This window comes from Momordica charantia (genome assembly GCF_013281855.1).
Source record: "Momordica charantia cultivar OHB3-1 chromosome 10 unlocalized genomic scaffold, Mcharantia_2.0 BLBB01000010.1, whole genome shotgun sequence".
Classification (NCBI taxonomy): Eukaryota; Viridiplantae; Streptophyta; class Magnoliopsida; order Cucurbitales; family Cucurbitaceae; genus Momordica; species Momordica charantia.
In genome coordinates, this window is record NW_028275158.1 from 16,644,568 (window position 1) to 16,672,442 (window position 27,875).

Here is a 27,875-nt window from a genome sequence, read left to right on the forward strand (position 1 = left end):
TAAACCATTTTGTGTATGAACATAAGCTACAGGATGTTCAACATTTATCCCAATTGCCATACAGTAATTATTAAATGATTGGGATGTAAATTCACCAGCATTATCAAGACAAATACTTTTAATTGTATAATCAGGAAATTGTGCTCGTAACTTTATTATTTGAGCAAGTAGTCTTGCAAATGCAAGGTTTCGACTTGATAATAAGCATACATGTGACCATCTACTTGATGCATTTATTAATACCATAAAATATCTGAAAGTACCGCTTGGTGGATTAATAGGTCCACATATATCACCATGAATTCGTTTTAAAAATGTAGGTGATTCAGTCCCTACTTTAAATGGTGATGGTCTAATGATCAATTTGCCTTGAGAGCAAGCATCACATGATAATTCATTAGATTGAAGAATCTTTTGGTTCTTTAATGGATGTCCATGTGAATTTTCAATGATTCATCTCATCATTATGGACCCAGGATGACCTAATCGGTCATGCCAAATGGTAAATATATCTGGATTTATGAACTTCAAGTTCGTAGTTGCATATGTTTCCATTACTCGTATATGAGTATAATATAATTCAGAAGATAAAACAGGCAACTTTTCAAGTATACGTTTGTTATGTGAGACAATAGATATAATATAGAGATATTCTATATTATTCTTGTTATCAGTCTCAATATGATAACCATTGCAACGTATATCTTTAAAACTCAGTAGATTTCTATTTGATTGACTAGAGAACAATGCATTGTCAATTGTAAATTTTGTTCCTCTAGGCAAAATTATGTCTGCTTTTCCAAAACCTTCAATCAAGTTTGCAGAACCTGATATAGTATTGACTTTTGCTTTCAGCATTGTCAATTTAGAAAAATATTGTCTACTTTTCAGTATTGTGTGCGTAGTCGCACTGTCTGCCAGACATAGATCACCATTGCTCATTTTCGAGTCATCCAATATATGAAAATTGTCCATGCTTCTTCATTAAACAAAATAATTACAATAAGAAGAAGGAAGAAGAAAAAAAACTTGAAATACAAAACATACATAAAAGATATAAAAAAAACATTAGTTCTAAATATTCTCAAAATCAAAAGAAGCACTTGTTATTTCATCTATTGTGCTCACTGTGCCAATTTGTTCTCCAGGAGATTCAAGAAAGTCAGCCATATCCAAACTTGTAATATTGACAGTGTCAAAGATATCACCATCCTGGTAGGCAAGATTTGCTTCCACATATTTTCCTTTTTCTTTCAAGGAAGCTTGATAAAAATTCACTAAGTGTTTCGATGTACGACAAATATGTGCCCAATGCCCAGTCATACCGCATCGGAAGCACTTATTTTCAACACTTCTGGAATTCTAATCTTATGGAGCTTTTTCTTTATGATCAACATTTCATGTGGTTCTTTTAAAATTTGGACGATTATAGCGCCCACCACGAAATGAAAAATTATTTCTTCCTCTGCCACGGTCACGCCCTCGACCACGACCTCGACCTCGACCACGATTATTGAAATTTACAGCATTCGCCTCTGGGAATGGTGTTGCTCCCGTTGGTCGAGATTCATGATTTTTCATCAATAGCTCATTATTTTGCTTAGCAACCAGAAGGCATGATATGAGCTCGGAATATTTCTTAAAACCTTTCTCTCGATATTGTTGTTGCAAGAGTATATTCGAGACATGGAAGGTTGAGTATGTCTTTTCTAGCATATCACTATCAGTAATTTTTTCTCCACATAACTTCAATTTCGAACTGATTTTGAATAGTGCAGAATTATAATCACTTACTGATTTGAAGTCTTGGAGCCTCAAATGCATCCATTCATAACGAGCTTTAGGAAGAATAACTGTTTTTTGATGATCATATCTTTCTTTCAAATTTTGCCACAAGGCAAGTAGGTCTTTTATTGTCAGATACTCCATTTTCAACCCCTCGTGAAGATGGTGACGAAGGAAAATCATGGCTTTTGCATTTTCCTGACTTGTGGTTGTATTTTCCTCTTTGATGGTTTCTCCCAGGTTCATGGCATCAAGATGGATTTCAGCATCTAGTACCCATGACAAATAATTATTGCCATTGATATCAAGAGCGACAAATTCTAATTTGGTCAAATTTGTCATGGTGACACTACCACAAAAAAAAAACTCAAATTAGGGATTTAACATATGAAAACAACATATTACTTGAAAAATAAAAATTAAATTACCTACCTTCAGAACCTACTTCAACAGGGGAAATGACAGAGGCTTGTGCTGATAACGTGTTGTAAAAATTGAGGAACGAAACGAGGCAACGTCGGGGAAATAAAATAAACAAAACAATTCAAATAATAAAGAAAATTCAAAATTCAAAATGACATTTCCCACCAATTTTCAAACTTGATGTCCCACCAAATTTCTCATTAATTTCTCACAAATTCTCACCACTAATTTCTCACAAATTCTCACAAATTATCACCACTAATTTCTCACAAATTCTCACCACTAATTGAGCACCACATTGATCTTATTTATAGGTCATGGATAAGCATGTGGTGTGATTTACATGACACTAATAATGTCTAAAATTGAGACACATAGGGCATTATGATTTCAACACATGGTGCATGGATTTTGAGACACCTCAAAATTGGACACTAAGCAAGGGTTAGTGAACATCTATTTAATTAAAAATTCATAATAATTTAATCATTTTTCATAACATTATCATTTTTCGTAGCAAGTGGCAAAATTGGATGTCATGTTTGTAAATTTGTTATACAGAAAAATAATTTATAGTAATTATTTTTCGTCATATTTTACTAATATATTTTTTTTTTGTTTCATTGATATATTTAATACAAATATATTATTGATATAACTTCATTGGCGAGAAAATAAAATAAGAATATAAGAAGCATCTAGACTCTTTCATGCAAATCGACCTTCTATGCTCTTACAAATTAGTCATTGCAATTATAGGTTGGATGTCTAATTGTACTAGTGGTACGAGTTCTTACATTTGTGTCATTTGGGCAAAATATTATATTATGTGTAAATTTTGCAAATATTTAGGTTGCAACAAAAACATATCGCCCACTTCCTACAATCTGACTTGAAGGAAACGAAGAACGGGAACGAAAGAAATGAGGCGTTTCTAGCTTGAGTTTCGGATGAGCTCCTCCCAATTTTGTCTGGTAATATAATAGGACGGCTTACTCTACTCCACTCTTTGCTCCGTCCATGGAGCGTATGAATTTTTTGAAGTGTAGATAGACCAAAAGAGAGAATAAAGAGATAGGAATATGAATTATAGTATGACACCCCCATTTCTAAACAATGGTTGAAGGTTTTGAGCTTGTAGCTTTCTCCGTCCGCCCTTTGTCGGGTGGTGCTTGTGTGTGGAGTGTGCTACCATAAATCGGGCTTAAAGCTCTCGCCTTACCAACGAGCCGATAGTTGATGGTTGTTGGTCACGACCACTACCAACTCCAATGAAGATGAATATTTCACATAGAGGAGTATGCATCTTTATGTTGGGTGTTCTTCTATCGTGCGACCTGGTGGCTTATGTGCGACCTGTAGCCCACGCCTCAAATTTGTTCAGGGCGGGCAACGTGAATGATAACTTTCCAAAAGAGAGTTATTTGGGCAAGAATTTCACATAGTTTAGTAAAATATAGCCTAAATTTCACCTAATTTACGTTGAGTCTATGCATAGAATGTTACAAATTCATTTTCCTCAATTTTTACTAACAATGTTGGAAAATCTAATTTTGAGCATTTTGTTGCAGCATCAGTTGTGCTACAGCATTGGAATCACAAAGGAGCAGAAAACGACAAGCTGACAATGACAGAACTTTACACTGGGAGTTACCACAATAATTTGAAGAATCACTTGGAAGTGAGAGCTGAGGCCCACGAGATTTGTTTGTTGCCCTAAAAACAGAAAGGGGGTATAAATTCTCACATTTAAGGAAGCCTCCACACTCACTTTCACATACCTCAACCTCACTTCAAGTAAACCTCCCAAAAAGTTATTCAAAGAGTCAAGAGGAAAAGAAGAACACCCATTGAAGTGGCTGAGATAGAGAGCATACCAAACCCACTTGGAGCTGAAACTTTTAGCTTCATTCTCTTCATCCTTGATTCTATTTTGTATTGCATTTCTTCTTGTTATTTTCTTGTTTTCTTCTATGGCTACTCGTAGCTAAACCCATTTGTGAGGGGGAAATGTTGTAAACTCTTTTCTTTGATTGTAAACCATGTTATTAGTGTTAATGATGATGAATATTGAGTTGAAGTTGTTTTCATAGTTTATTTTTCAATATGTTTGATCAACATGTTGGGATACCTCCTTGTTAACTCTTGGAAAATTGTAATAGGGAGTGATAAGCTTCAAGTCATGCTAGAATCTACTTGAGTTAAATAGTGGGTACTTGGAAATAGGACTCACCTAGCACGGTTGTAAATTGTTCTTATATGCTGTTGAGTTTGTCTAAAACCCCTAATAGCAGAAAATCTAGGACGTCTAGGAAGACTCCGTGTCTGTTTAGCCAATATTTCAACATTGTTAATACTATAGCATCGTTTGTGTAGCCCAGAAAAGGTCACATTAAGCTTTCTCCCTTACCCGTTTAGAAAGCAGTGGTTAACCGTTGGATTTTATATTTTATTCCTATAATTGAGTTGATCTGGTTAAGTTTCAATTATTTGCATGTAGTGAGCGCAGTATAATTTATTTTATTGAATGCCCTTTTTATTTCATTTTTATTCGAAATATTGTGGTTTAAGTTTTCGCTTTCTTGAGCAATTGTTGAGGTGTTTGGTGAATAGTCCATATGGATTCGAACTTTTTATTACTTGCTACGACGATGGTGTACACTTGTACATAAGGGACACAAAATCGCTCAACAAGTTTTTGGCGCCGTTTCCGAGGACTAATTTTACTTTACACTTTATATTTTTGCTTGAGAAGATTTGTGCTAGAAGAATTTCTTTTAATTACTGTTTGGTGGATCTTGAAGGTGAATGCAAGATCTGCAAGGATTGAAATATCTGCTTGACAACGAGATTGAGCACACATTTCATCAGAGAAGAAGAGAACATCGTAGATAGCAGGTAGAAGCTAACCTAATGGATCAACTACCGAGACTCCCCAATCCAGTAGTTGAAGGAAATAATGAAGGAGAGGTGGTTGCACTAGTAGCTGCTCCCCCTTTTAACGTCATTCTGTTGGTAAATGATAGAGAAAGGGCTATCAGAGCCTATGTTGCGCCTGCACTCCATGGCTTTCATCCAGTTATAGCAGAGTCAGAAATAGAGGCTGAAAGGTTTGAGTTGAAACCTGTCATGTTCCAAATGCTCTAAACAGTGGGTCAGTTTTTTGGAAATCCGTCTGAAGATCCCCACTTGTACTTGAGGTATTTTCTAAAAGTGAGTGACTCTTTTAAGATGCAAGGAGTATCTAAGGAGGCATTGCGTTTGAAGTTGTTTCCCTATTCATTTAGGGACAGGGCAAGAAACTGGTTGAACTCTATGCCAGCTAAATCCATTACATCCTAGAATGATCTTGCTGAAAAGTTTTTAAAGAAGTATTTTCCCCCAAGCAAGAATGCCAAGTATCAAAGAGACATTAATAATTTCCAATAGAGGCGTGGAGAATCTGTGAGTGAGTCGTGGGAAATGTTTAAGGAACTGTGAAGAAGATGCCCCCACCACGGTTTGCGAAGGTTTATTCAGATAGATACCTTCTACAATGGACTAAATGAAGCAACACGAATGGTAGTTGATGCATCTAATAATGGGGCATTATTGTCCAAATCTTATGTAGAGGCAGTTGATATTTTGGAAAGGATCTCATCCAACAACTATCACTAGTCAGATTCAAAAGTAGTGAATGACAGGAACAGTCATGTGGCCAATGATAATAAGACGATGGCTGCACTGAAAGATCAGATTGCTAACTTGACCAACATGGTGAAGAACATGAATACTACTACAGCATCATCAACTAGCCCTAGAACTAGTAAGGTAATGGTCATTTCATGCTCTTACTGTGAGGGTGATCAACATTATGATTCCTCCCCAGGAAATCCAGCTTTTGTCTTCTATCTAGGAAACCCCAACAGAAACAACCCTTATTCAAACACTTACAATTCAAGATGGAGGCAACATCCAATTTCAGTTGGGGAGGAAATCAAGGGAACCAGATGTACCAGAACACCTCCCAATATCAGCAAAAGGTAGCTCAACAACCAGGACTTCTAATGCCTAATCAGCAGCAAGGAACAAGGCCAGCAGAAAATTCTTCCAATTCCATGGAAGCTCTTATGAGAGAGTACATGGCTAAAAACGATGCAATGATTCAAAGTCAAGCTGCTACTTTAAGAAATCTGGAAGTTCAAATGGGGTAGATGGCAAATGAGCTAAAGAACATACCTTAGGGCACCCTATCGAGTGACACTGACCTGACAAGCGAACTACATAACTGGTCATGACCCGATCCATGGCATGACCAGACTCTAGGGCATGACCGGATCCAAGGTATGACCAGGTCTTGGGCATCACCAAGTGTCGGTCGAGCAAGTCTCTACCGACCAGATCTCTTCTGCCGATCAGGTCTCATGTCGACCAAGTCTTTCCCGCCGACCAGGTCTCTTATGTCGACCAGGTGTCTTCCGCCTACCAAGTCTCTTCTACCGACTAGGTGGCTTCCACCGACCAGGTCTCTTCTACCGACCAGGCCTCTTCCGTCGGCCAGGTCTCTTCCGCAGACCAGGCCTCTTCCACTTACCAAACTCGATAACTACACGACAACAAAAGTTAGCAGCACACAGTAGCAGGAGCTACCTGGAAAGCTGACTAGGTCTCGAGAAATCGTGCTCGACAAGGAGAAGCCACTTAGTCGACACGAGCAGACAGAGAAAGCACAGGAGCTTAGTGAAAAATGAAAAGATAGAAGATGTGATCCTGAGAAGATAATAGACCAAGCAGATTCACTACTCGCGGAAGAGATAGTCCCTCTGGATTTCAAAATTCTCTACTATCAGACGGTACAACGACTTAATAGATTATATCGACCACCTAGACACGTACAGAGAATTGATGAACATCTACGGAGTGACAAAGGTTATCAAGAGCAAGGTATTTTCATTCACGTTAACCAGCACAACTTGCGTCTGGTTTCGACAATTGAGGAGGAAGTCAATATTCTTCTTCAAAGAATTGGCTAGAGCATTTGGAGGAAGGAATAAGAGTAAACTTGTCGCCTACTTTTTTACCATAAAACAGAAATAAATGGAGAGCCTCAAGAAATATGTGGCTCGCTTCAATGAGAACCTTTGGAGACGTATACTCAACGACAATCCCGCTCGAGTAGATAAATGAGCTACCCATATGGCCCGAAAAGATGGAGGTGTCATCTCAGAAAAAATAAAGAAAGATATTGTCTCTTCCGTCGGGGTCAGGGCCACCCAACACATGAATATCATGATCTCAAGGAAAAGATGAAAGATCTCATCTACAAGGGCCCCTCAAAGAATTTGTTGAAGATTCCAAGATAACTCCCAGCAACAGCCAAAACAATAAAATCTCCCACCAGGGAGATATAAGGATAATATTAAGAGGACCTACAGGATGAGAGTTTAGTAGAAAGAGAAAAACAAGAATAAAAAAAGAACGATGAGTATCACGAAAATTCTACTACACTACCTTGAAAAACAACTGATCAACGTACAGTGTTTTTACTTCGAATGATGATAGGTTTGTTGTTTAAATTTTGTTTGTTTATGATTATGCAAGTTTAGATTTAATTTTATGATAATCGCATATTTGGTAGATCGCATAATTTATGACTGATTTTTTGGTAATTTCATGTTGATTAAGTCAAATATTATGTTTCCAAAGATACTTACTCGTCTAATTAATTTCTTACTACCTTGAGCATTTATCTTTTATTCTAAATGAAAACTCCTCAAGTGGGGGCATGGCTAAGTTAATCACTAGCTGGTCAAGGAACTCGAACTAAGACAGACCTAGAAGCAAGCCGATAAGCTAAAAGTCAGTTAGTGAAACCGGGGAAGAGGATTCCAAAGGTGCTGAAAAAGGCATGCATACAGGCCCAACAAGGTTAAAACAGAAAGCATTCAAGTCAAATCAATCAATGAAACCTAGGGTATAAAACCATTTGGCAAAAGTCAAAATAGGTTAGAAACCCGAGGGTGTTGATTGAACTTAGGTTAAAAACTGACATAAGCCAAACATGTTAGAAACTCAAGGGTGCCGACTAAACTACGGGTATAAAATCATTGGCAAAAGCCAAATAGGTTAGAAACCCAAAGGGAGTACCACTGGCCCTGCTGAAAGTTAGATCCCAAAGTCAAAATCTAACGATTAAAACTAACCATATCGCAGAGCCCAAGAGACTTGATTGAAGCCAACTACAACAAAAGAGAATGTGGGCTAGGAAAGTCATCTCATAAAGACGACAACCAACGGCAACAAAAAGAAGGCTATTCCACAAAAATTGCCATCCACACCGAGCAACAAGTACTCTCAATATAGAAGCCTTAGCATGCTTTTTGCCTTCTATTTTGAGAGTGTGGGCTATTGTTATGGGAAAATAAAAGAAAAACGGCCAAGCGACAGAAGCAAAGACAGGGCCGGAGAAGAAGCACACGAACCAGGTAAGCATCGAAACCCGTCGACCCAGGTCAACCACGACCGACTGCTCTGCCAATCGCCGAGAACCCTTCTTTCGTTCTCCTTGACTTTTGTGCAGCCCGATCCAAACTTGTCCTATCTCAACCCTCGATCCGACATTAGGCCCACGACGAAACACATGGGCCCAAGAGTCCAGATCTCCTGAGCATACTAGGATTCGACTTATGTAAATCCTAAAAGGATTAGGATTCAACCTCTATTATCCCTAAATGGATTAGGATTCGACTTCTATAAATAAGAGGGTGAACCAAACCCTAAAGGTACGGTAAAATATGCTACAAGTCTCTACTATTTTGCTACACTGAAATACAATACTCTACATATTCGACTACTCTGATTCTGACTTAAGCATTGGAGCCTATGCGGCAAGAGCCACACCGGTCTTTAATGCTATTCTGTTTTGCAGGTCTTGTTAATCTCTTTTATTCTAGAAGATTGGTGCGAATTTGGCGGAATCCCAAGAGGCTAAGTTTCTACATCAACAATATTAATTATTTAAAAATAGAATGGGAGACGAGACAGTGAGAAATTTATTCTCTGTTCTTAAAGTAGGGACTCGACCCTAGGAGATTTTTTGTCGTCTCTAGTGTAGAGACATGAAAATAAAAGTTTAAAAAGATAAAAGAAAAAAAAATTTTGAAAGAGAAATTGTAGAGAGTTAGATAAAAGTTCGAAAAACAAATTAGAGAGAGAAAAGTTAAAGTAAAAAAATAGAAAATTGTAGAGAGAGTAAAGTTGAGAGGAAAAGGCATGTTAAAGAAAAACAAAATTATATTAGAAAGAGAAAGAAAAATTACAGTGAGAACAAAATTTGGACAAGAAAAAGTTCTAGATATATTTGTTACAAAAAGTAAATAAATAAAAAAGAGAAATAAAAATTGTAAGTGAAAGAAAATTAAACAATAAAACGTTTAGACAGAGAAAAGTTGAAGATATATTTCTTATAGAAAAAATGAACTAAACAGATAAAGAAAATTTATCAAATGTGAAATTTGAGAAAGAGAAACGTTTAGAAAAATAATAAATTTTTAGAGAGAGAGAAAAAAGTGATACGTTAGGGAAAAAAAAAAGAAACATAAATATATACAAATGAAAATGTTGGGGAGAGGGAGAAATATTTAAGAGATGTAAATTTTAGAGAGAAAAAATAAAATTTTTAATTTTTAAAAACAAAAAACTAATTTTTTCCTTTTTTCCTTTTTTTACATATCACTCCCATTTGTATCTCCGTAAACTTGTAATATTTTCTCAAACTTTTCTATCTCTCAAATTTCAACATTTCTTTCTCTTTCTAATATATTTTCTCTACCAAATATATCTCTAACTTTTTCTGTATCTAAATTCTTTTTCTTTCAATTTTTTCACTATAACTTTTTTTTCTCTTTTTATTTATTTATTTTTATCCAATAAATATATCTCAAACTTTTTTCTGTCAATTTTTTTCACTATAATTTTTCCTTCTCTTTTTATTAACAAATATATCTCAAATTTTTTTCTCTTGTTATTTCTTATTAAAACTTGGAATTGTGTTTTACTTTTTGAATGTAGATGGTGTGAATTATGTTTATAGTTTGTTATTTTGATGTATGAGTTTGATCTTGCATTATAATTGTTCTTATGCTTCACTCGAACTTTGATTTTGTAATTTTAGCTTGGGAGTAGGTTAGGTATTGTTCTTATGCTTAACTCAAACTTCGATTTTGTAATTTTAGCTTGGGAGTAGGTTAGGTTGGATATGATTGTGTGTTTGACCTTGAGTTTGTTGCTAAGGCCTATTACAATTTAGTTACTAAGGTTGAAGAAAAAATTTGTACAATAGAATTATCTAAATAGAATACGTATGGTTATAGTCTCAATTGTTTTAGACATGAAGCTTTTAGCTAGATTTATTTCTATTGTAAATTTGTTGTAACTTTTGATTTGGCTACTATGTTGTAAATTTTGTAACGTGTAAGAATTTATCGTAAGAAGATTACTTAATTTATATTCTTTGATATTTTAATATATAAATTTAGTGTGAATTTATATATGAATTTATATTATTTGATACCCTAAATTAAGTTTCTAAACAAGGTCGGGATTCAAATTAGCTTGAATTTATGAAAAACAAAATTCCTAAAGGTTTTTTTTGGGAAGAATAGATTCTTCCCCATCTTTAGAAAACAGTAAGGAAAAACCTAATTTTTTCCGACTATTTTAAAAAAGTTAGGAAAAACTCCTTTTTCCTACTATTTTCAAAAGAAAAAAAAAAGTCGGGAAAAATGATATTTTCCGAAGGTTTATAAAAGGTCGTAAAACGGATATTTTTTCCGATGGTTTTCATAATCTCGAGAAAAATCTCTCTCTCGATGATTTTTAAAAAACCGTCGAGAGTGTCCTTTTCCAACGGACTTTTTCCAACATTGTTCCTGTCCTCTAACCTTATTTCTGCTACACATTATTCTTTCTGCCTATTGTTTGGCTTCTGTGTTCTCCACCAAATCAGACCTGTATAACAAAACCCAAATTATTAACATCACCAACCAAAAGGATCCAAAGTGATTTTGGTAGAGTGCTTTAGGCTCAAGTTCTTACTTTTGCTTGAAAGAAGCACTTATTAAATGCTGCGTCAAAAAACAGTAAGAGAGAAATTGAAAAGCATTTAAAAGCCTATGCTCATATATATACTAACTGTCCAGTGTCCAGAACAGATTCAAATTTGACAGTAGAATCAAAGGGGATGCAGAATAATAACACATAAGCAGAAGCACAAAAAACAACCAGATTAGATGCAATTAAAAGTTAAAAACAAAAACTAGAATATGACAGTAAACAAAAAGCATATACATTCTCAGTTTTATTACCAATTTCAAGTCAGATCAACATTTTAATTACAGAAACATCATAAAGAGACTCCTCCCTCGAAAGCAGTTTTTTGGCTGCAAATGGAGTGAACTGAACTGAACTACCAACGTAAGAAAGAAAAAGATTCATCATATAGACAAATGCAAATTGGCTCATTTCTGTATCGACCCCTCTTCTGTGTGCTACCCGAAACTCGCACTCTAAGCAAAAGAATTGGTTACTCTGGAGGAGCACATCAAAGTCTTCAAAAAACACGTTAATCTGCTCCCTCAAGGTCATCTCCTCGTCTTAACAAAAAGCTTCATTTATTTTCCAAGAACTCGCTCACTCCTTGCAAGTTTCCCGATGCCTTCAATTTTGTATTTCGCTATTGACCCACAGCTTTTGCCTTCATCTGGTGGAATATCAAACGTCAATATAGACGGCCAAGTTACCAATCCAACTGAAACAGTAAAATATTGAGCCAAGGAAAACCTGAGTGAGAGGATTTTGAACTAACATGTACATGCCAATTTCAGATGCATTTCTAGAAATGCAAATCGAGGTGCGGCTCAACCAAAGCCAAATCCTTCACTGGCTTCATGAATGGCAAGCAGCAAGCGTTCTTGAAGCTGCTCCTTGGACGAGTACTCAGGAAGATCTAGTTGATTAAAGCTGGAAAAAGAGAATATTTCTATTCATCAGAAAGTTGAATGCCAAAAACGATAGCAACTTTATGCTTATAACAACAATGAATAAATAAGAATTAAGATAGAATGGGCAGTAGATTCCCAACCATGTATGGGCTGATGGCAGCCTATCAGGAGCTCCATATGCCTTGTGAATCTGAAACCTTTGAGGACCAGAGATACCTTGCAAAGCTTTAAAACCCTCCAGTGGAACCTGAAAATCACAAATAATGGTGACTTCAAATTATGACCATCAAGAGCTCATAATCCTACTTTTGAATCACAATTTTATGGAAATATTTGTTTGTGTTCGTATGTGTATCAACCCGCCATGTGAATTAGAGACATCAGATTGCATTACTTTAAAAACAAGATGTTAAAAAGGCACAACATACATACATCAAATCTTGTCAAACATTTCAGACATTCACGCAAAGGGTAATATTTCAATCATCAGACTGGGGTAAGAACACGAGGGAAGCATCAAAAAGTGTTGAGGACGTCTCTTATAGACAAAAAAATAATAGATCCCAAACAGTTTTATGCAACATTTTTTATGTTAATACCTTTGATGTACCAGTCACAAACTGCAGCAATCTTGCCATGTCTTCCTTACTGAATGATTTAACCACCTCCCAAAACCACTGCACAACACTAGATGCAGCTGTGTAGCCAGTATACTCTGTGTTGGCCTTCAAATCATCCACTACAAAGAAAATGAACCATTAAAACCTCATATAGTAACTCGGAGCACCGCACCAGACTCCACACAATTAGTTTGCATGAGAGAACTCACAATCAATTTCTGGAAGTCCACTTATGAGTAGCTCAAGCTCTTTGTCGTTAAAAATGGAAATAAGTTCTCGAGGCACCAACTCATTGAAACCTTCTAGAAATGAGTTGATCTGGGGCCGGATAGCATTGGTCAAAATATGATCAGCAACAAGGTCAACATATTCATGCTTTGTTTCTTCGGTAACCCTTATATTCCTTCCTTCAGGCTTAAGCTCATAATCAGTGACCTACAAAATTTGAAGGAAAGAAGATAATCAGTGACTACAAAAATAGTACCAGAGTTCATTCCAAAAAAAAAGGCTTTTACCACACACACATACACACAAAAACAAGCTTGAAAGACACCCAAATTTTGGATTATAACCTCATTTTTCTCGTAAAGAATATGCTTCTCCTCATCTGCGTCCATACTAAATGTAAGATCAGGAATGTCACTTACATCATTCTGACAGAGAGATCCAAAAGTTAGAGGGAAAGAATGTTAAAATATAACCCCAAATTAACGGTAATAAACATAGAAAATCACTAACCTCCAGCATCCACTTCAAATTTTTATAATAATCAGGATCCACTGCCTCTATATCATGGTAAGTCACCTTAACCCCCAGTATGTGCTTGTAAAAAGATCTAGTAAAATAAACATCCAAAAGTTGCCCATCGAACAGGGCCTTTGCAACCTGCATAAAATAAAACATATAATAAGTCACTCAAACAACAAAGAGAATCGATAGCAAGTATCAGAATCCCAGTTTCGGTAAATTACCACACGGCCAACAAATTTAAAGTACGAAAGATGTTCTGTTTGATAGTCAGAATTTGGATTTGGTTGGAACGTTGCATTATTTCCAACTGTCGTGAATAGCAAGGCTCCCTTGTCAAATATAACCCTCGAGAGTAACTGATACCATTCTCTTGTCAGACCACCAGCATCAATACCCTCTTCACCTTGAAACTGCACATTCAATCGTCCTCTCAAGTCTTGAGTTGGCCGCATACGCAATTGATTGTAGGAATCCTCCAAAACATATGCCCGACGAACACTAATCCGCAATGGACCAGAGATCTGTTGCTCATTCTGTTGCCTAATTCTTGAACGAAAATAGGCTCTCTTATTATCGAAATCAATTAGCCTAGGAGCCTTCAACAATATAGAAAGTGATTTCTCTAATAAGCCCGGATTTTGTCTGATGAAAGCATTCAAAAGACGGCGATGCCTCTCAGCAAACTTTGTAAATGTAACAGCACCATCAGACTTCTTCTGATAATCAGAACTACCCTTTGTGCTTAATGTGTCTGAACTACCAGCAGATTCTTTGACTTCCCTAGCAGTAATATTGGCATGATCTTGTTGCAAAATGGACAGATTTGCTTGAAGCTTTTCAGACAAAACAAAGAAAGCCTCTATAAATGGCAGGAGTCTCTGACCTCCAGGAGGTAGAGGAGATGACGAGATAGTACCCTGAAGTTGCTCCCCAACATTAATTGGTGCAGTGGACGAGGAGCTCTGAGACAGTTGTGTCTCAGTCACACTTATACAATCACTTAATGCTTGCCACAATGGCTCTAGTGCCACATTCAACCTCCACATGATGGCTTGCTCCTCTAATTCAGTATCACAATCTGAACTTTTAGTCTCTCTTGCACAACGGGAAGTGAGTGAACTAAGAGCCTGCAAAACACGTACAATGGCTGCCCCAGCCATTGAACTAGCACTTAAACCCAACATGTTCGTATTCCTCAACGTAACAAGCTCACTGATAGCAGAACTGCTCAACCCATTAGCTAACCCTGAGAGCTGTGACATGAAAAATTTTCTATGGGGCGCTGCAACTGAGGAAAACTTTTTCAGTACTTCACCAGCTAGTGCATATACTTTATCCGAAAGCCTAAACAAATTTAGTAGAGAAATTTAGTTTCTTCAAGGGAAAGCCAAAAAGAAAAAAAATAATAATTGAGAAGGAAGTAAAAAGGGTCTTTCCAAGGTGAGTTTGACATGACTTTTGAAAAGAGAAAGGTGTTACTAGCTATTTAAAACAATTTTCAAATCAAAATTTTTTATGGTGTTTGATTACATTAAATCAGAAGTACCGTTCAAAACTCTAAAAGCACTCTAAAATGCTTTTCAAAGTGCTTATAGAATAAGTGCCTCACTTAAACACTTTTCTCAAAACCATCCCAAACTTGCGACAAAGGCAAAAGGGAACCAACAACTAATTAGCTAGCCATTAAGCAACTGAAAAGACATCAAATTGGAAGATGAATACCCCTCACGGCCAAGGAGTGCACATAAATTGCACAAAACGGACTGTGGCAGCTGCAAGAAGATATTATGCATATCATTGCTCCTTTTTCCACCTGAAGTTGACCCAGCAGCATCACTAATAACTTCTTGCTTTGATTCTGCCTCCGGCAAAGCAGGGTCCTTTGAAACAATACCACTACCTTCATCAACAGGCAAAATTGGGGGATTTCCTGTTCCCTGTTCAGATCGGGATTGATGCTCCAATTTTGATGATGCAGTATAAACAACTACTTGAAGGAGGTTCATGACCTGCAATAAAGAGAGGGAAAAGAACATAACTGTCAAAACCATAATAACATCCAAAATGCACTAAGACGCATGCATCAGAGTGCCCAAGGAAAAGATTGAGTTCAAGCCATTTCAACCAATCCTACTCTCTTTTTAATTCATCACACCTGTTCCAGATGCACAACACTACGCAAAAAAAGTGGTTGATTCAAAAGCTTCAGGAACAGAACCAAAGGAAGATTTCCGGTTTGATAGTTTCTTAAATCCTTTGATGGAAGCTCTTCTACAACTTTCTCCTTGCCCTTCTTAGTTTCCATGTATGTCGAACTCAAATCCTCAGGAACAGCCTCCAAATCGAAGTAAAACAACATATTGGCAACAGCAGAATGATTTGTGGCCAAATAAGTCAAAATCTCAAGAATACGACGCAACACCAAAGGAGGAAGACCTGTTCAGGTACAAAAAAAGCGTAAATATAGTAATGACAAAATGAGACAAAAATTGAGTGAAGAAAGTACTACCATCCAACAATTGTGATCGACCATAAACAACATTTGACTGACAACCATATAGCCTTTGAGAATTAATTGTTGCAACTCCACCAACAAAACCTTCAGCCTCATATTTGATCATATCAAGTAAGAGATAAACTAGGATTGCCCTTGTAACACTATGTGCACAAAGGTTTAACAAAAGTCTCTGCAGTAGACCTTTTCCAAGGGGCTGAACAACATAAGAAAAGAACAGAATACCACATTAGGTGGAGAATATATACAGCAGAACACTCTATTTTCAATTTTTCACGAAAGTGAAAATAAAATTTTAAACATGGCCACCTCATAAAAAGGTAAAGATCCCCTTTCTTCAATTAAAATAGATTTGTTCTAAAAGGAGACAAAACTCAATGTCGAGCAATATCTAATTAATTTATCATATAAACTATTCCTATAACAATTCAACCATAATTTGTATTCTTCTCCCGACAAATTACAATTTATATTGTTCTCTCAGTTAATTAGAAAAGAACTGACGAAATATTCAAATCCTAGGATCATCTAATAATATATGCAAAAATAATAAATCAATTTGCAGATATCATCATTCACTGGGCTGTGTTAAATTGTAGTTCACACATCAGCCAATGTGTAAAAATCTCTCAATTCATCATAACATATGATAATTATATTACCTGAGCTAATCGTAGGAGACGTATTAAAGCCTTCAACGATTCTCCATCCAAAAGTGGTTCACCTTCAATTTCTTTCATCTTCAAGCTATCTGAGATGGCAGAAGCTGCTCTACGACCAATTGTAACTCCAACACCCCTATCCATCACTGTCTGCCTATCAAAACCCAGGCCATTCCTTCGATTGCCCAATCTATGGCTGCTACCAAAGAGACTGCGAGCCTGATAGTGACTCATTGCTCGATCTCTAAGCATTTGAGCTTCAGCTAGCAATGAAGAAGGGAGTGCTGACAAAACTGCCTCCGAGGAGGTCAACAGAACCTGGAACAAGACAAGAAAAAATGGTCAAATTTCAGAAGTAAAAATAGATTGAGAAATGAACAGTGAGTTAAAGTCCAAGATGCAAACTTCTTCCCGCAAATCAGCAGGAAATGTAGCAATGATTGAAGCATTATCCATGTCAACTGGTTGTCCTTCAGCCTGTTGAGCAACCCTCTGTGCTCTCTGCTGGGCCAAAACTTCTGCTTGGATATCAGGAGGAAGTGCAGCTAAAAATTCAGGATCAATATCATCCGCTGAGGGTGGTGCATATGTAGGAGGTTGAACAGGCTGAGCTTGCTGTGAAGCAAGAACTTCTGCACGCAAGTCCTCAGGTAGTGCCTCCAAAAACGTAGGATCTATTGCATTAGCAGCAGAGGCTTCATTACTCATACTACTTTGATCAGCCTGGTTAACATCTGGAGCAACTAGCACATTTTGCTCTGAAGTTGACCCACCTCTACCATCTTCAGAGGTGGGAATAGGTTGCTCAGTTAGAATTTCTTCAGCTTCATTATCATTCATGTCAACATCAGCACTCGCAACGGCAGAAGAGACCTGGCAATCACCAAGATTGGACGTCTCTAATCCACAGTCAGACACTGCATGATTCCCAGCCTCAGCATCCATTTCAGAAGAACCAGGGCAGTGTGTGGCCTGAGATGGCATTTCACGAAGATCTGCAGGCACTTCAGAAGTTCCATCACAATGCAGATTATCAAACTGGGGTAATGTCTCAACCTGCTCCCCAGAAGTACCATTTTGTTCTCCCATATCCATCCTGTCATGCTCATTCAATGTAATATCCAGTGTATGAGGTTGAATAGACATAGGTTCATGCTCCTGCACATTTTCCCCAGCTTCTTCGACGATAGATTCTGAATTGACTAGATGGGAGATACCACTCTCAACAGTTACATTAGTTTCATGATGTGCTGCTTCAACAGAGTTATCTGGATTCTGGTCTTCGTTTTGTTGATTGCTAGCATTACCAGATTCCACTACTATTTGATTATTATTGGATGCAAGGGTATCCAGTTGTTTATCCTGCACTCCAGAACTTTGATGTAGTCTTTCAGCAGGCGCAACACCATGCATATGAGATACAAACAGTTCCTCTACAGCCTGAGCAACTGCAGTAGCCTGTGTGCCTCCTTGAGGTTGACCATCATCAGTCCAACGACCATCACCTGGCCCCCTTCTTCCTGCCAGCTGCAACGAGTCTATACCAATAGGATAGTCAGCCAAGGGAGGTGGAGCTGCACCAGCAAATCGATCACCAAATAAATTATTTGCCATGTGGTCATATGGAAAAACAGGAGCATCAAATACATAAAAGTTGGCTGCATCATAGCTCCCAGCTGATAAAGTATCCAAGTCCCTGGATGAATTTCCAGTAGATGACCACATTGAAACCATATCTCCTGACTGGGATGGCCTTAAAAGAAGGGGATGCTGGAAACCATTTACTTCAACAACAGATCGCTCAAAGGAGGACCTACCAGTCTGACGGCGGCGCTCAAAGCCTAGAGGCCTTCTAAGACCAAAAAGGTCATCAACATTAACACCTTCGAAAGGTTCAGCAGCAACATCAACAAGCCCACTTGCACCTCCAGGCTGCCCAAGTACCTGCAGATGATCCAATCCATCAAGAGCCTCTCTCCATCTGACCTCAATGACTCTATTCTCATGAAAATCATCATCCTCTTCATCTACCATCTCATCATTGTAGTCATCTGCCAATCCGGTATCATCATGGTCTTCCACATCAGTATCTGCAAGGGACATCATGCCACCACCATCTTCAGCTATATCTTCATCCTCATCCTCTCCATCGTCATCATCATCATCATCATCTTCTGCATCATCCCCCACATCATCATCTTCATCACCCATTTCCTCATCTGCCCTGTTCTCTACACGAAAACTCATCTCAATTTGGTCAGAATTGTGCAAGACACCAGCTTCTTCCATCTCTTCCCGCATAAACTCCATACCAAGCTCCATATGTGGGTTTGCAGCCATAGTCCCTTCCACTTCTAATCTCATTTCCTGCTCAAGTGACCGATTTGGTTGAGTGTGAACATTGCCGTCATTTTGAGTAGCAAATTCTTGCTGATTATTGTCAGCTGCATCTCTGACTAACTGTTGACTACCAGCATTCTGATTGTGCCCAACAGTCTCATCGGTTGAAGCTGCATTTATTTGATCATCAAGCCTTCCATTTAACCCTGAAGATTTTTTTTTCACCATTCCGTCAGACTTCATTATTGGCTCACTAGCATTGGCAGCCCTCGTCAGGCTTTCCAGAGCTTTCAGTATGAGATTAACAATTTTAGGAGCATCAGGATGATCCAGATCAACCACTTGTAAAATATTAGTCAGACATTGAACCATTCCTCCATCAATCATGCTCTTTGCTATGTCAGGTGAGCAGCCTGAACCTGGCAAGTTACTGGAAGATGAATTTTTGGATAATATAGAATATGCCAAATTAGAAAAGGCAAAAATCTTTTTATCTGGCAAGACAGAATTCTTATCCGAGTAGCTCTCTGAGTTGGAAAACAGTGACAATGCTTTCACAAGTTCATTAATTACTCGTCTTCGCCCTTCACTAGAGCGACCACAAAGGACCACCAGAAAATAAGAAGCTTTTTCAGATAACTTGTCTCTCCATTCATCAGGTCCTGCAGATTTATCAATTGAAAGAGGAAGTAATCGTTGCAAAATATGATAAACAATCCCAACTTGTCCAACACTAACTAAATGATTACAGCCTCGAAGTTGACACATTTCTGAATCACGTCTAAGAATGACCCCTACAGCATGTACATACATCAGAAGGATGTCACTCAATAATTTGAGAACAAACGTCACTTTAGCCAGTCCAGTAGATTTTTCAGCTTCATCCTCTGAAGTTTTCCTATCCACAACTTTTGATTTACCCTTCACCTTGGTATTAGGTTCATCTACCTCCATAGAACAGAAACAACTTGCAGAATCCATCTGGTTTTGCGTCGATGGGTACTTGAGAACAATTTCAATAAGTTGGTCAATCACTTGAGTAAGATTTACAGGAATCTTCTTGTGATTTTTGGGGCATTTCCCTGATCCATCATGAATCTTAATTTCCGATAACTTTACACTTTCATTTGAAGACAATCCAACTTCTGTGCCAGATGCTTTTGATTTATCCTTCTCCTTCTCCTTCTCTTTCTCCTTTTCCTTTGATAACACAACAAAATTACGGCCGCCCGATGTCTCCAACTGACATACTGCAGCTGCGGCTTTCATGAAAACCAAGGGATCTCTGGAAATAACAGCTGCCATCGAAGTTAAAAAATTGCGAGCAGACGTACGCCCAGCATGTCGGCTTCCACCCAAACTTTGCCGTATTTCCAATTCCATAGCTGTTTGAAGAGTCTGAGGGTCTTCAAGAAGATGACGAACAATAGCTGAAGCCACAGTGTCATAACCAGGAAAGAAACAACTTCTCGGAAGATTAAAGAGTTCGACCAAACCTCCATTTTCAAGAAACTGCAAAGCAAGAGCATGAATTTTTGTCAAGCGTGCACATAACTGTAGGACAGCCTGCATGATCACTCCAGGGACACGTTGTTTTATCAAGTCACAAGCAAGTAACATCACCTCATTACACTCCTCAGCAGTTAAATAACCTGTAGGCTTTCCCAATACATTCTCAAATGCTGACCCAGATTCTTTTTTATCAAGATTTGGAGCAGTTTTATCATCTCCAATGGACATAGGTGCTGACATGGGAGCTTGTCCACCAGACAAGTCAGATGGGGACCCCACTGGAGAACCATCAGTATTTTCAGAAAGAGTTCTAGGTCTGCACTGTAACATGCTGTCCAAGATCAGCAATAAAGCACTTACACATTTTGGTAATAAAACCTCAGCTGTTGCTGCATTTCTAGACTTGAAATTAGACAGGATTTCTATAACAGTAGGCACAATACCCGCTTGTGCTGCAATTTTACGAGCATTTCCATCTTCAAAAAGAACCAATGCAATAATATGCGACAACATACTTAAAGCACCATTATCTTTTGTAAAATCCAAGGGGCAAAGCTTTAACTGATGAATAAGATAAGACATCACTCTCGGGCGATCTTCACCCTTGTTCCGGCCGCAGAGAGTCACAAGCAAATCTGTTAATGTGAATGCCATCGTGTCACTACTCTGAAATAATCTCACTGATGCAGCCAGAATATCATCAACAGGAGGCGCCTTTGCATGCCCCTCATCTGTCAATACCTCCATAGACTTGTCACCATTATCAACTTTAGATGATTCTGATGAATTCCCCAGTGATAGTGCAAGTGCACGAGCAAGTTCATCGTCCTCCTGCACAGGATCCTCAGCATGACTAAACAGCCACTCCATGGCCATCTCAACGCTATTTGTTTCCACTCTTCTCAATGCCTCCTCTGCTCTTGCCCTTGTAAAACCCATCTCAACAATAGTAGCAATAGTAGCTTCATCAGGTGGTGGGGGAATAAACCGTGGGTTTGTGCTCCCAGAAACTCCATTTCGATTTCGTTTAACATCTCCAACACCAGAATATATAAGAGTAACAAGAGAAACAATGGAAGCAATGAATGATGGATTACAATTTGAAAAAATGGGATGATTCCAGATAGGAAGTAACACGTCAAGAACTTGGGACTGCAGCATACGAACAAAAACTTCAGGATCCCTTGGCACGGGAAACAATCCAATTGACAGACCAACAGCTACTGGTTGAATGAGCTGTTGCACTTGGGATGCGGAATTTGGAGATAAAAGTAGCGATGAACTAACAAAATACTCAAGCACACGACAGTAGTTCTGTAACGTATCAAATAGCCACGGACTATGAGACAAGTTGCTTTCTTCATTCGTCTTCTCATGATCAACTGCTGAATTTTGAACAGAATATGGTAGTGACCATAACAATTGACTTGTAGCCTCGAATGTTGTAATTAGCTCCTTGAAGGTACCATGTACATAGAAGTTATTAACCATAGCTGAATAACAAGTACGTTTTCTACCATCAAAGGTAAGTGCCGCCATGTCATCCACAACCTTTCCAAGATATCGACACTTCACTGGCAAGGAAAGATCGAGGCCTGATGAACTAGTATACCCAGAGAAACTTAGAGCTTCAAGAAATATTTTTGATAGAGCAGTTCCAAGAGCTTTTGAAGCAGAACTCAAGGACCCTGAATCAACTCTACGACGGTTGGATGATGTAAAACCCTTGACAAGAGCTGTGAAGAAAGAGCGTACGGTAGAAGCAAGCTTGTTCAAAATTTCAGAGACAAGAACCTCAGGACTTTTCTTTTTCAACTCCAGGGTAGAGGATGTCTCTGAAATACCAGAAGAAGCTTCAGAATCAATATTAAAAGGCTCTAGGTGCCGTCCAGTTCTTCCACCTCGTAAGCGTGTTAATCCATGTCGACTGCGACGATGGAGACTTTCACTAGAGCGAACAACTGAGAGAAACTCACGCTCCCCACCCCACAAAGATTGAGACCCATTTCTAAGGGAAACTGGATTCATGTATCTCACCACTGGCATATTTGCATCATCATCACTCTCTCTTCCTGCAGTATTTGAAGTGGTTGCCTCTGAGCTTTCTAGTTCTTGATCAGTACTTTTTTTATCATCTGTCTTTGAATGATTATCCAAAGAAATTTGCCAAATTATTTCCCTGTAAGTGCATCCAAGATCTTTAAATATATCGGCATCAGCAGTGCCCAGTTCAGAAACCAAAGTTGTTGTCCCTTTCAACAAAAAGTTGCACAAACACAGAATACTTTCAAGACAGGAAAGATGCTTCAAACCCTTAGTTTGCTTTGGTGATTCAACGAGAGCAAGCTGGGTTCCTTCAACAGAAACCAAGAAGTCATTTGTTGATTTCAGGTGCTCTCTCAAAAAAGAACATACTGCACGAGCAAGAGAAGCAGAATGCTGAGGTGAGAAGTTCTTGAAGGCAACAGAGATACTCTGACCAACTGACACAGAAGGGGGCATCAAGGGCAAAGTAAATAACTGCAATACAGCTTCAATCCCCTTCTTTTCAACAAATATGCGACATGTATCAGCATTTTGGAGAACTGTTTCGAGAAGACGAGCAGCATTGCTCACACAATCTGGAAGAAAGGACTCTGGATTTGTCACAGATTGATCTACAGATGGCTCAGCATTCTGGTCCATGTTTCCCATCTTGGCAGTTCCCTTATCATCTAAAGGGACAGATTTCCTTTCTTCAACATCAGTCTCCATGGGAACTGCAGTAGAAGAGCTTGATGGGTCAGTTGTAATACAAGAGGCATCAACCGGAGATCCAATTTTTGCAATGGCACTCAAGATTTCTATCAGCATATCCACTCCAGGCCCACGCAAGGATGAAGCATGACGCATAAGTTCATCAAGCCCACTAGACAAAGATCCCGAAGCATCACTAGTGAGGGCACGCAAATAAGTCCTCGAAGTAAATATTTTCACAAAGCACCTTAAAGCATTGCGATCTCTAACAGCCTGAAGGCCATTGTTATTTAGACATAAAGCATCCAGACACTGAGGTATGCATGTTATTGCTTCAGCAGAGCAGACAACACCATCCATTACAGCATCAAGAAAGGCAGCAGGAAGACCAGCAGCATCTAGAACAGAAAAGCAAGTAGGATCTTTGTGAATTAAATCACTCATAACAGTAGCTGCAAGTGAAAAAACCCCTCCACCAAAATCTCTGGCCCTTCTAAATATTATGCACAGCCAATGGGGCAACAAGTTCTCTTCAGAATCATAAAAGCGGGCAGTATTTCCAGGGGCATAAGTTCCAAGGGATATAGCACGAAGTAAAGCTTTCATCAGCAATCGCCTGTGGTATGATAATAAGGCTTCTGAGTAGAAAGGCTGCAAGTCATCTAAGTCTGAGGAAGCAGCAATGCTGACTTGCCAATTCCTCCCACCATATTCAAAATCATCACCTTGTTGCTTTGAACCATTCTCAACATGGGACACCTCAACCTTCAGGCGAGAAATAGTATCATCCAATCCCCCCAAGTCTCTAAACAATGCAGCAGCCGGATTACTGTAGTCCATAAAAACTTCTAAAATGTGCACAGCAGTGCTGACTAAATGCAAATGTTGCGGACTTGTATCTTTAAGGAGGGGTAGAAGAGTAGGTATAAATCCAGCTTCTCGCATAGCTGAGCAACCTGATGACGATGAGACCAAAACAGTAACAAGTGATAACAAGGCCTCAGCAAAAAGAATAGACCATTTTGTAGTATCAGTAACCACAGAATCCACAGCCTTCTGCATGAGGCTGGACAGGATGCCACGGTGCCCACCAGAAGTCACTGCAGACAACACAGTAGGTTGGCGCGACCGGTCTTGACAAAGTGCAACCAATGATAAGAGACAAAGAATTCGTATTTTCACAGGAACTTCATCCTCATAACTTAATAAGGCCACTAACTCATTTACAAACTCGGGCTCAGTATTAAAGAAAGTAACTAGGTCATCAGCATCACCACTTGCTTGAACAAGAACAATGAAGGCATACAAACGAATGCAGGTACACTGCTGCCGAGCAGATAAAGAATGAAATGCTCTTGCAAATCGCATCCTTGTCAGAAGAGAAAATCTCAAACTAGTCGGCACATTGAACTCTGCAATTAACTTACTTAGAAGTTCTAAATCAGTTTCTAGGCAGGAGCTGACATTAGGTAAATGAATGATTTGCAGACCTTTGGGCAACTGTTCTGTGGTTTCGCTTCCAGATTCATTTAAAGCATAGAACTCAAAATGGAGAGTGCAACCCAAGTCATGAGTCTCCTGGCTGCAACCATTCTTTAAAGCACATGCAATCAGTCCAAGGCCTTCTTCCTTTCCTCCCCATCCCTGGGCAAGAGCAAATAACTTTGAGTTCAGAGAAGCATCCCTAATGGAGTACTTCCCAATAGATTTCTTCAAAAAAGCCGCCAAAGTCTGCAGGCAGGCCTCAACTACATCTGGATCAGTTGAAGCTAGAAGACATGACAGATGCTGCTGCAATTAAACATGAGCCAAAAACATGAACTTGTGAAATTCTAATGAAAGATGGCGCCATAGTAATGCTAAAAAGACAGAATTTGATGAACATGATCAACGTTTGAAAGATGAAATTACAAACATAAATCCAAAATAATAAACAACTGTCATCAATGATCAATGAGTACCAAGGAGGTTAAGAAATATGGGGAAAAAATACTATGCGCATGAACACAAACCTCATAGGAGCTATAAAAGTGTTTATTACTGCAATTCTCTAAAATTATTCTTATGACACGCAGAATCTGAAGAACAGCTTCTCTTGGAAATGGAGGATCGGAGCCCAAAAAATTATCCTCAACCTGCAAATCCTTCCTTGACTTTATGTGCTTCTCAAAAAAAGAATCGAAGTGATTAAAGAGGTCAACCCAATGATGGAAATCTCCCTGTGCACATAAAGAAAACTCATAAATAATTCTGTCCATCAACCATTAAATCAAAATGATGATTCAGTTTCAGAGGCACCTTATCAAATTCCCAAACAAAACCTTTTAGAGGTTCTTCAATGTCCTCAAGTGGAACGGATGTGACATTATTGATGAATGATCTGATTTTTGGAGGCTAACGGACCAGCAAATAATAAGAAGAAAAAAAAGAGGAGAAAGGTATAAGTTACAATTCTCTTACAAAGATTAAAATACATAAATAGATAAATAAATCAAAACAGTATCTGATAAAAAAAAATTATCAAAATAAATCAGAACAGGTAGACAATACATCGAGAACATTAGAATTTAGACCAAAGATATCCAAACAATACCTAGTATCTTACCTTAGTAAGCAACTATCTACAGCATAAGCTGACTTGACTTCAATCATAGTCCCAAAAATCAGTGCAAGGCCAAGGGTTACATTTATAAATCACTTGAAGAGTTTAACAAACAGTGTAATTAATAAGAATGAGCTCATTCACACAGTCTATAGACACCTAAGCTTCAATATAACAACTCCCACAGGGCGATCATTACCTTCATCATACCACTGTTCCAGATAAGTACTAATAGCAAAACTTATCGAGGATTGGATTAATAGATTTTAACAATGCCTAAAAGTTTTAACTTAAATTCTGTGATTCGTTCAAACAATTTTTAAAAAATAATATTACCACATGGATTGAAAACCAAAACCGATAGATAATTCATTCAGAAACTTCACAGGTGTAATTATTAATTGTCAATAGAACCAATACCTCCACTAATCTTTGCCACACAGTTGTTAAATAGTAATGTCCACATTTCATATAGATATGCTAACAAAATTCCAGCAATTGTTTCATGTCAATAAACCATAGCCATTCATGATAACTAGAACATTTTCTTTATTTTTTTCCCTTTTTTCCCTTCACTCATTGAGCCTAAAAAATAAAACAACAATAAAAAGAAGATATAAATTCATTAAGAATTACGTTCCCGTACAAACTCATATTCAACAGCAACACAAAAATTAATATGAGATATACATTCAGCGTTAAGTTTGATGTGATATCTTCAATTCATCAAAGACATCCATGATTACCAGAATTTTTTTTCCTTCTTCATGAAAATCTCCAAAATCATATTTCATCAATTTTTAATCATTTTCCTTTAGTTTCCTTTTTCTTAACTAGTTGAATTTGAGAAATTATTTTAAAATAAAAAAATACATAGCACACACGTGCACACATTATAAAGGAGATGGAAGGCCATTAGGAAACATGGCGGGAAGTAAACTCATATTCAGGGTGACGTTGAAAACAATAACATGAAACAGGCATTCGGTATTTAATTCAGTTTCTTCGGACATGATATTCTTAATTCATTCCAAGTTAGTCTAACTAACAAAAGATGACAACAAAGTTTTCAAGAACCATAGGAGCAAAGAAATTCACAAATTCAGTACGCGAGTAAGAAAAAATTGAAAAACATAATAATAAAATCAGCTACTCGCATTGAATAAGAGTAATTAAAACGCTAGGCATTCGAATGATCATGACGACCCAAGAGGACGCTCAACAAACTCAATCCAAACCATGTATCATCTTCGCATTTTTACCATACCAAAGTTGTGTTGAAAACTTAAAGAAGCATAAAACCAATAAACACAGAGAATCAGAATCCGCCAAGACAAAATTAAAACAAATACAACAAGGAACAAAATTTTAAAAAGATAACGAAAACCCTAGACCGACAAGACTCGTTCCAAATTTTTGCGAAAGAAAAAAAGTAAATAAAAAAGCCATAAGCGCGAGGAACCGATATTGGCATATACCACTTCTAGCGCCCTCCTCCTCTTCATCTTCATCTTGGCACTGAGAGCATTGCAGAAATTGAAGAACGCCTAAGATGACCGATCACTTCCCCAGTAAGCGAGAACTGATCGAACAAGGAGAGAGGAAATTAGACGATAAGGGAAAATTAGAGACAATCGAAGTGAATAGAATCAATAGTGAAGTAAAAAACACGGTGCTTGAATCTAAATTCCCAAAGATCAGATCGTAAAAACAATCAATTTCCGAGAGAGAGGAAGAATATACACGGAATTTGAAGCGGCAGAGTGAACAATTTGAAGCTTTTTACGAGCACGATCAAGAAGGACGGAGATCGGAGGAAGAGAGGGAGATAAAAAAGAGAGAGAGAGAGAGAGAGAGAGAGAGAGAGAGACAAATGAAGAAGAAGAAGAAGAAGAAGAAGAAATTCCAACTCAGAAGGAACTTGAGAGTGTTGATTTTATATATACGGGT

At 38.0% G+C, this 27,875-nt stretch overlaps 2 protein-coding genes across 4 annotated transcripts; both read right to left on the minus strand.

The window, feature by feature from the left end:
* Positions 1 to 1,398: 1,398 nt before the first annotated feature.
* On the minus strand, positions 1,399 to 2,127 carry LOC111013806 (uncharacterized). Its single transcript, XM_022288325.1, has one exon. The coding sequence runs from the start codon at positions 2,125 to 2,127 to the stop codon at positions 1,399 to 1,401; it is 729 nt and encodes a 242-aa protein (XP_022144017.1).
* A 9,384-nt stretch (positions 2,128 to 11,511) lies between these two features.
* UPL1 (LOW protein: E3 ubiquitin ligase-like protein) lies at positions 11,512 to 27,827 on the minus strand. Of its 3 annotated transcripts, none has more exons than XM_022288362.2 (17): positions 27,669 to 27,827; positions 27,404 to 27,507; positions 25,622 to 25,717; positions 25,336 to 25,542; positions 17,141 to 25,111; positions 16,736 to 17,053; positions 16,068 to 16,269; positions 15,714 to 15,994; positions 15,281 to 15,567; positions 13,780 to 14,902; positions 13,547 to 13,693; positions 13,381 to 13,461; positions 13,018 to 13,243; positions 12,788 to 12,927; positions 12,329 to 12,435; positions 12,053 to 12,207; positions 11,512 to 11,947 (listed from the first exon to the last, which is right to left on the minus strand). In XM_022288362.2, the coding sequence occupies exons 2-16, from the start codon at positions 27,434 to 27,436 to the stop codon at positions 12,105 to 12,107; spliced, it is 11,322 nt and encodes a 3,773-aa protein (XP_022144054.2). In that variant the 5' UTR covers positions 27,437 to 27,507; positions 27,669 to 27,827; the 3' UTR covers positions 11,512 to 11,947; positions 12,053 to 12,104. The 3 variants fall into 3 exon arrangements, with proteins under 3 accessions (XP_022144054.2, XP_022144052.2, XP_022144053.2); XM_022288360.2 differs by having other exon boundaries at positions 17,141 to 25,114; XM_022288361.2 differs by having other exon boundaries at positions 12,028 to 12,207; positions 17,141 to 25,114.
* Between the last annotated feature and the right edge of the window lie 48 nt (positions 27,828 to 27,875).

Coding starts and splice junctions, on each gene's coding strand:
- LOC111013806 (XM_022288325.1), bottom strand. CDS start 2,127: ATGACAAATTTGACCAAATTAGAATTTGTCGCTCTTGATATCAATGGC.
- UPL1 (XM_022288360.2), bottom strand. CDS start 27,436: ATGAAGATGAAGAGGAGGAGGGCGCTAGAAGTG. Junction 16,270..16,735: donor GTCTCCTACGATTAGCTCAG/GTAATATAATTA, acceptor TATGTTGTTCAG/CCCCTTGGAAAAGGTCTACT. Junction 15,995..16,067: donor TCGATCACAATTGTTGGATG/GTAGTACTTTCT, acceptor GTACCTGAACAG/GTCTTCCTCCTTTGGTGTTG.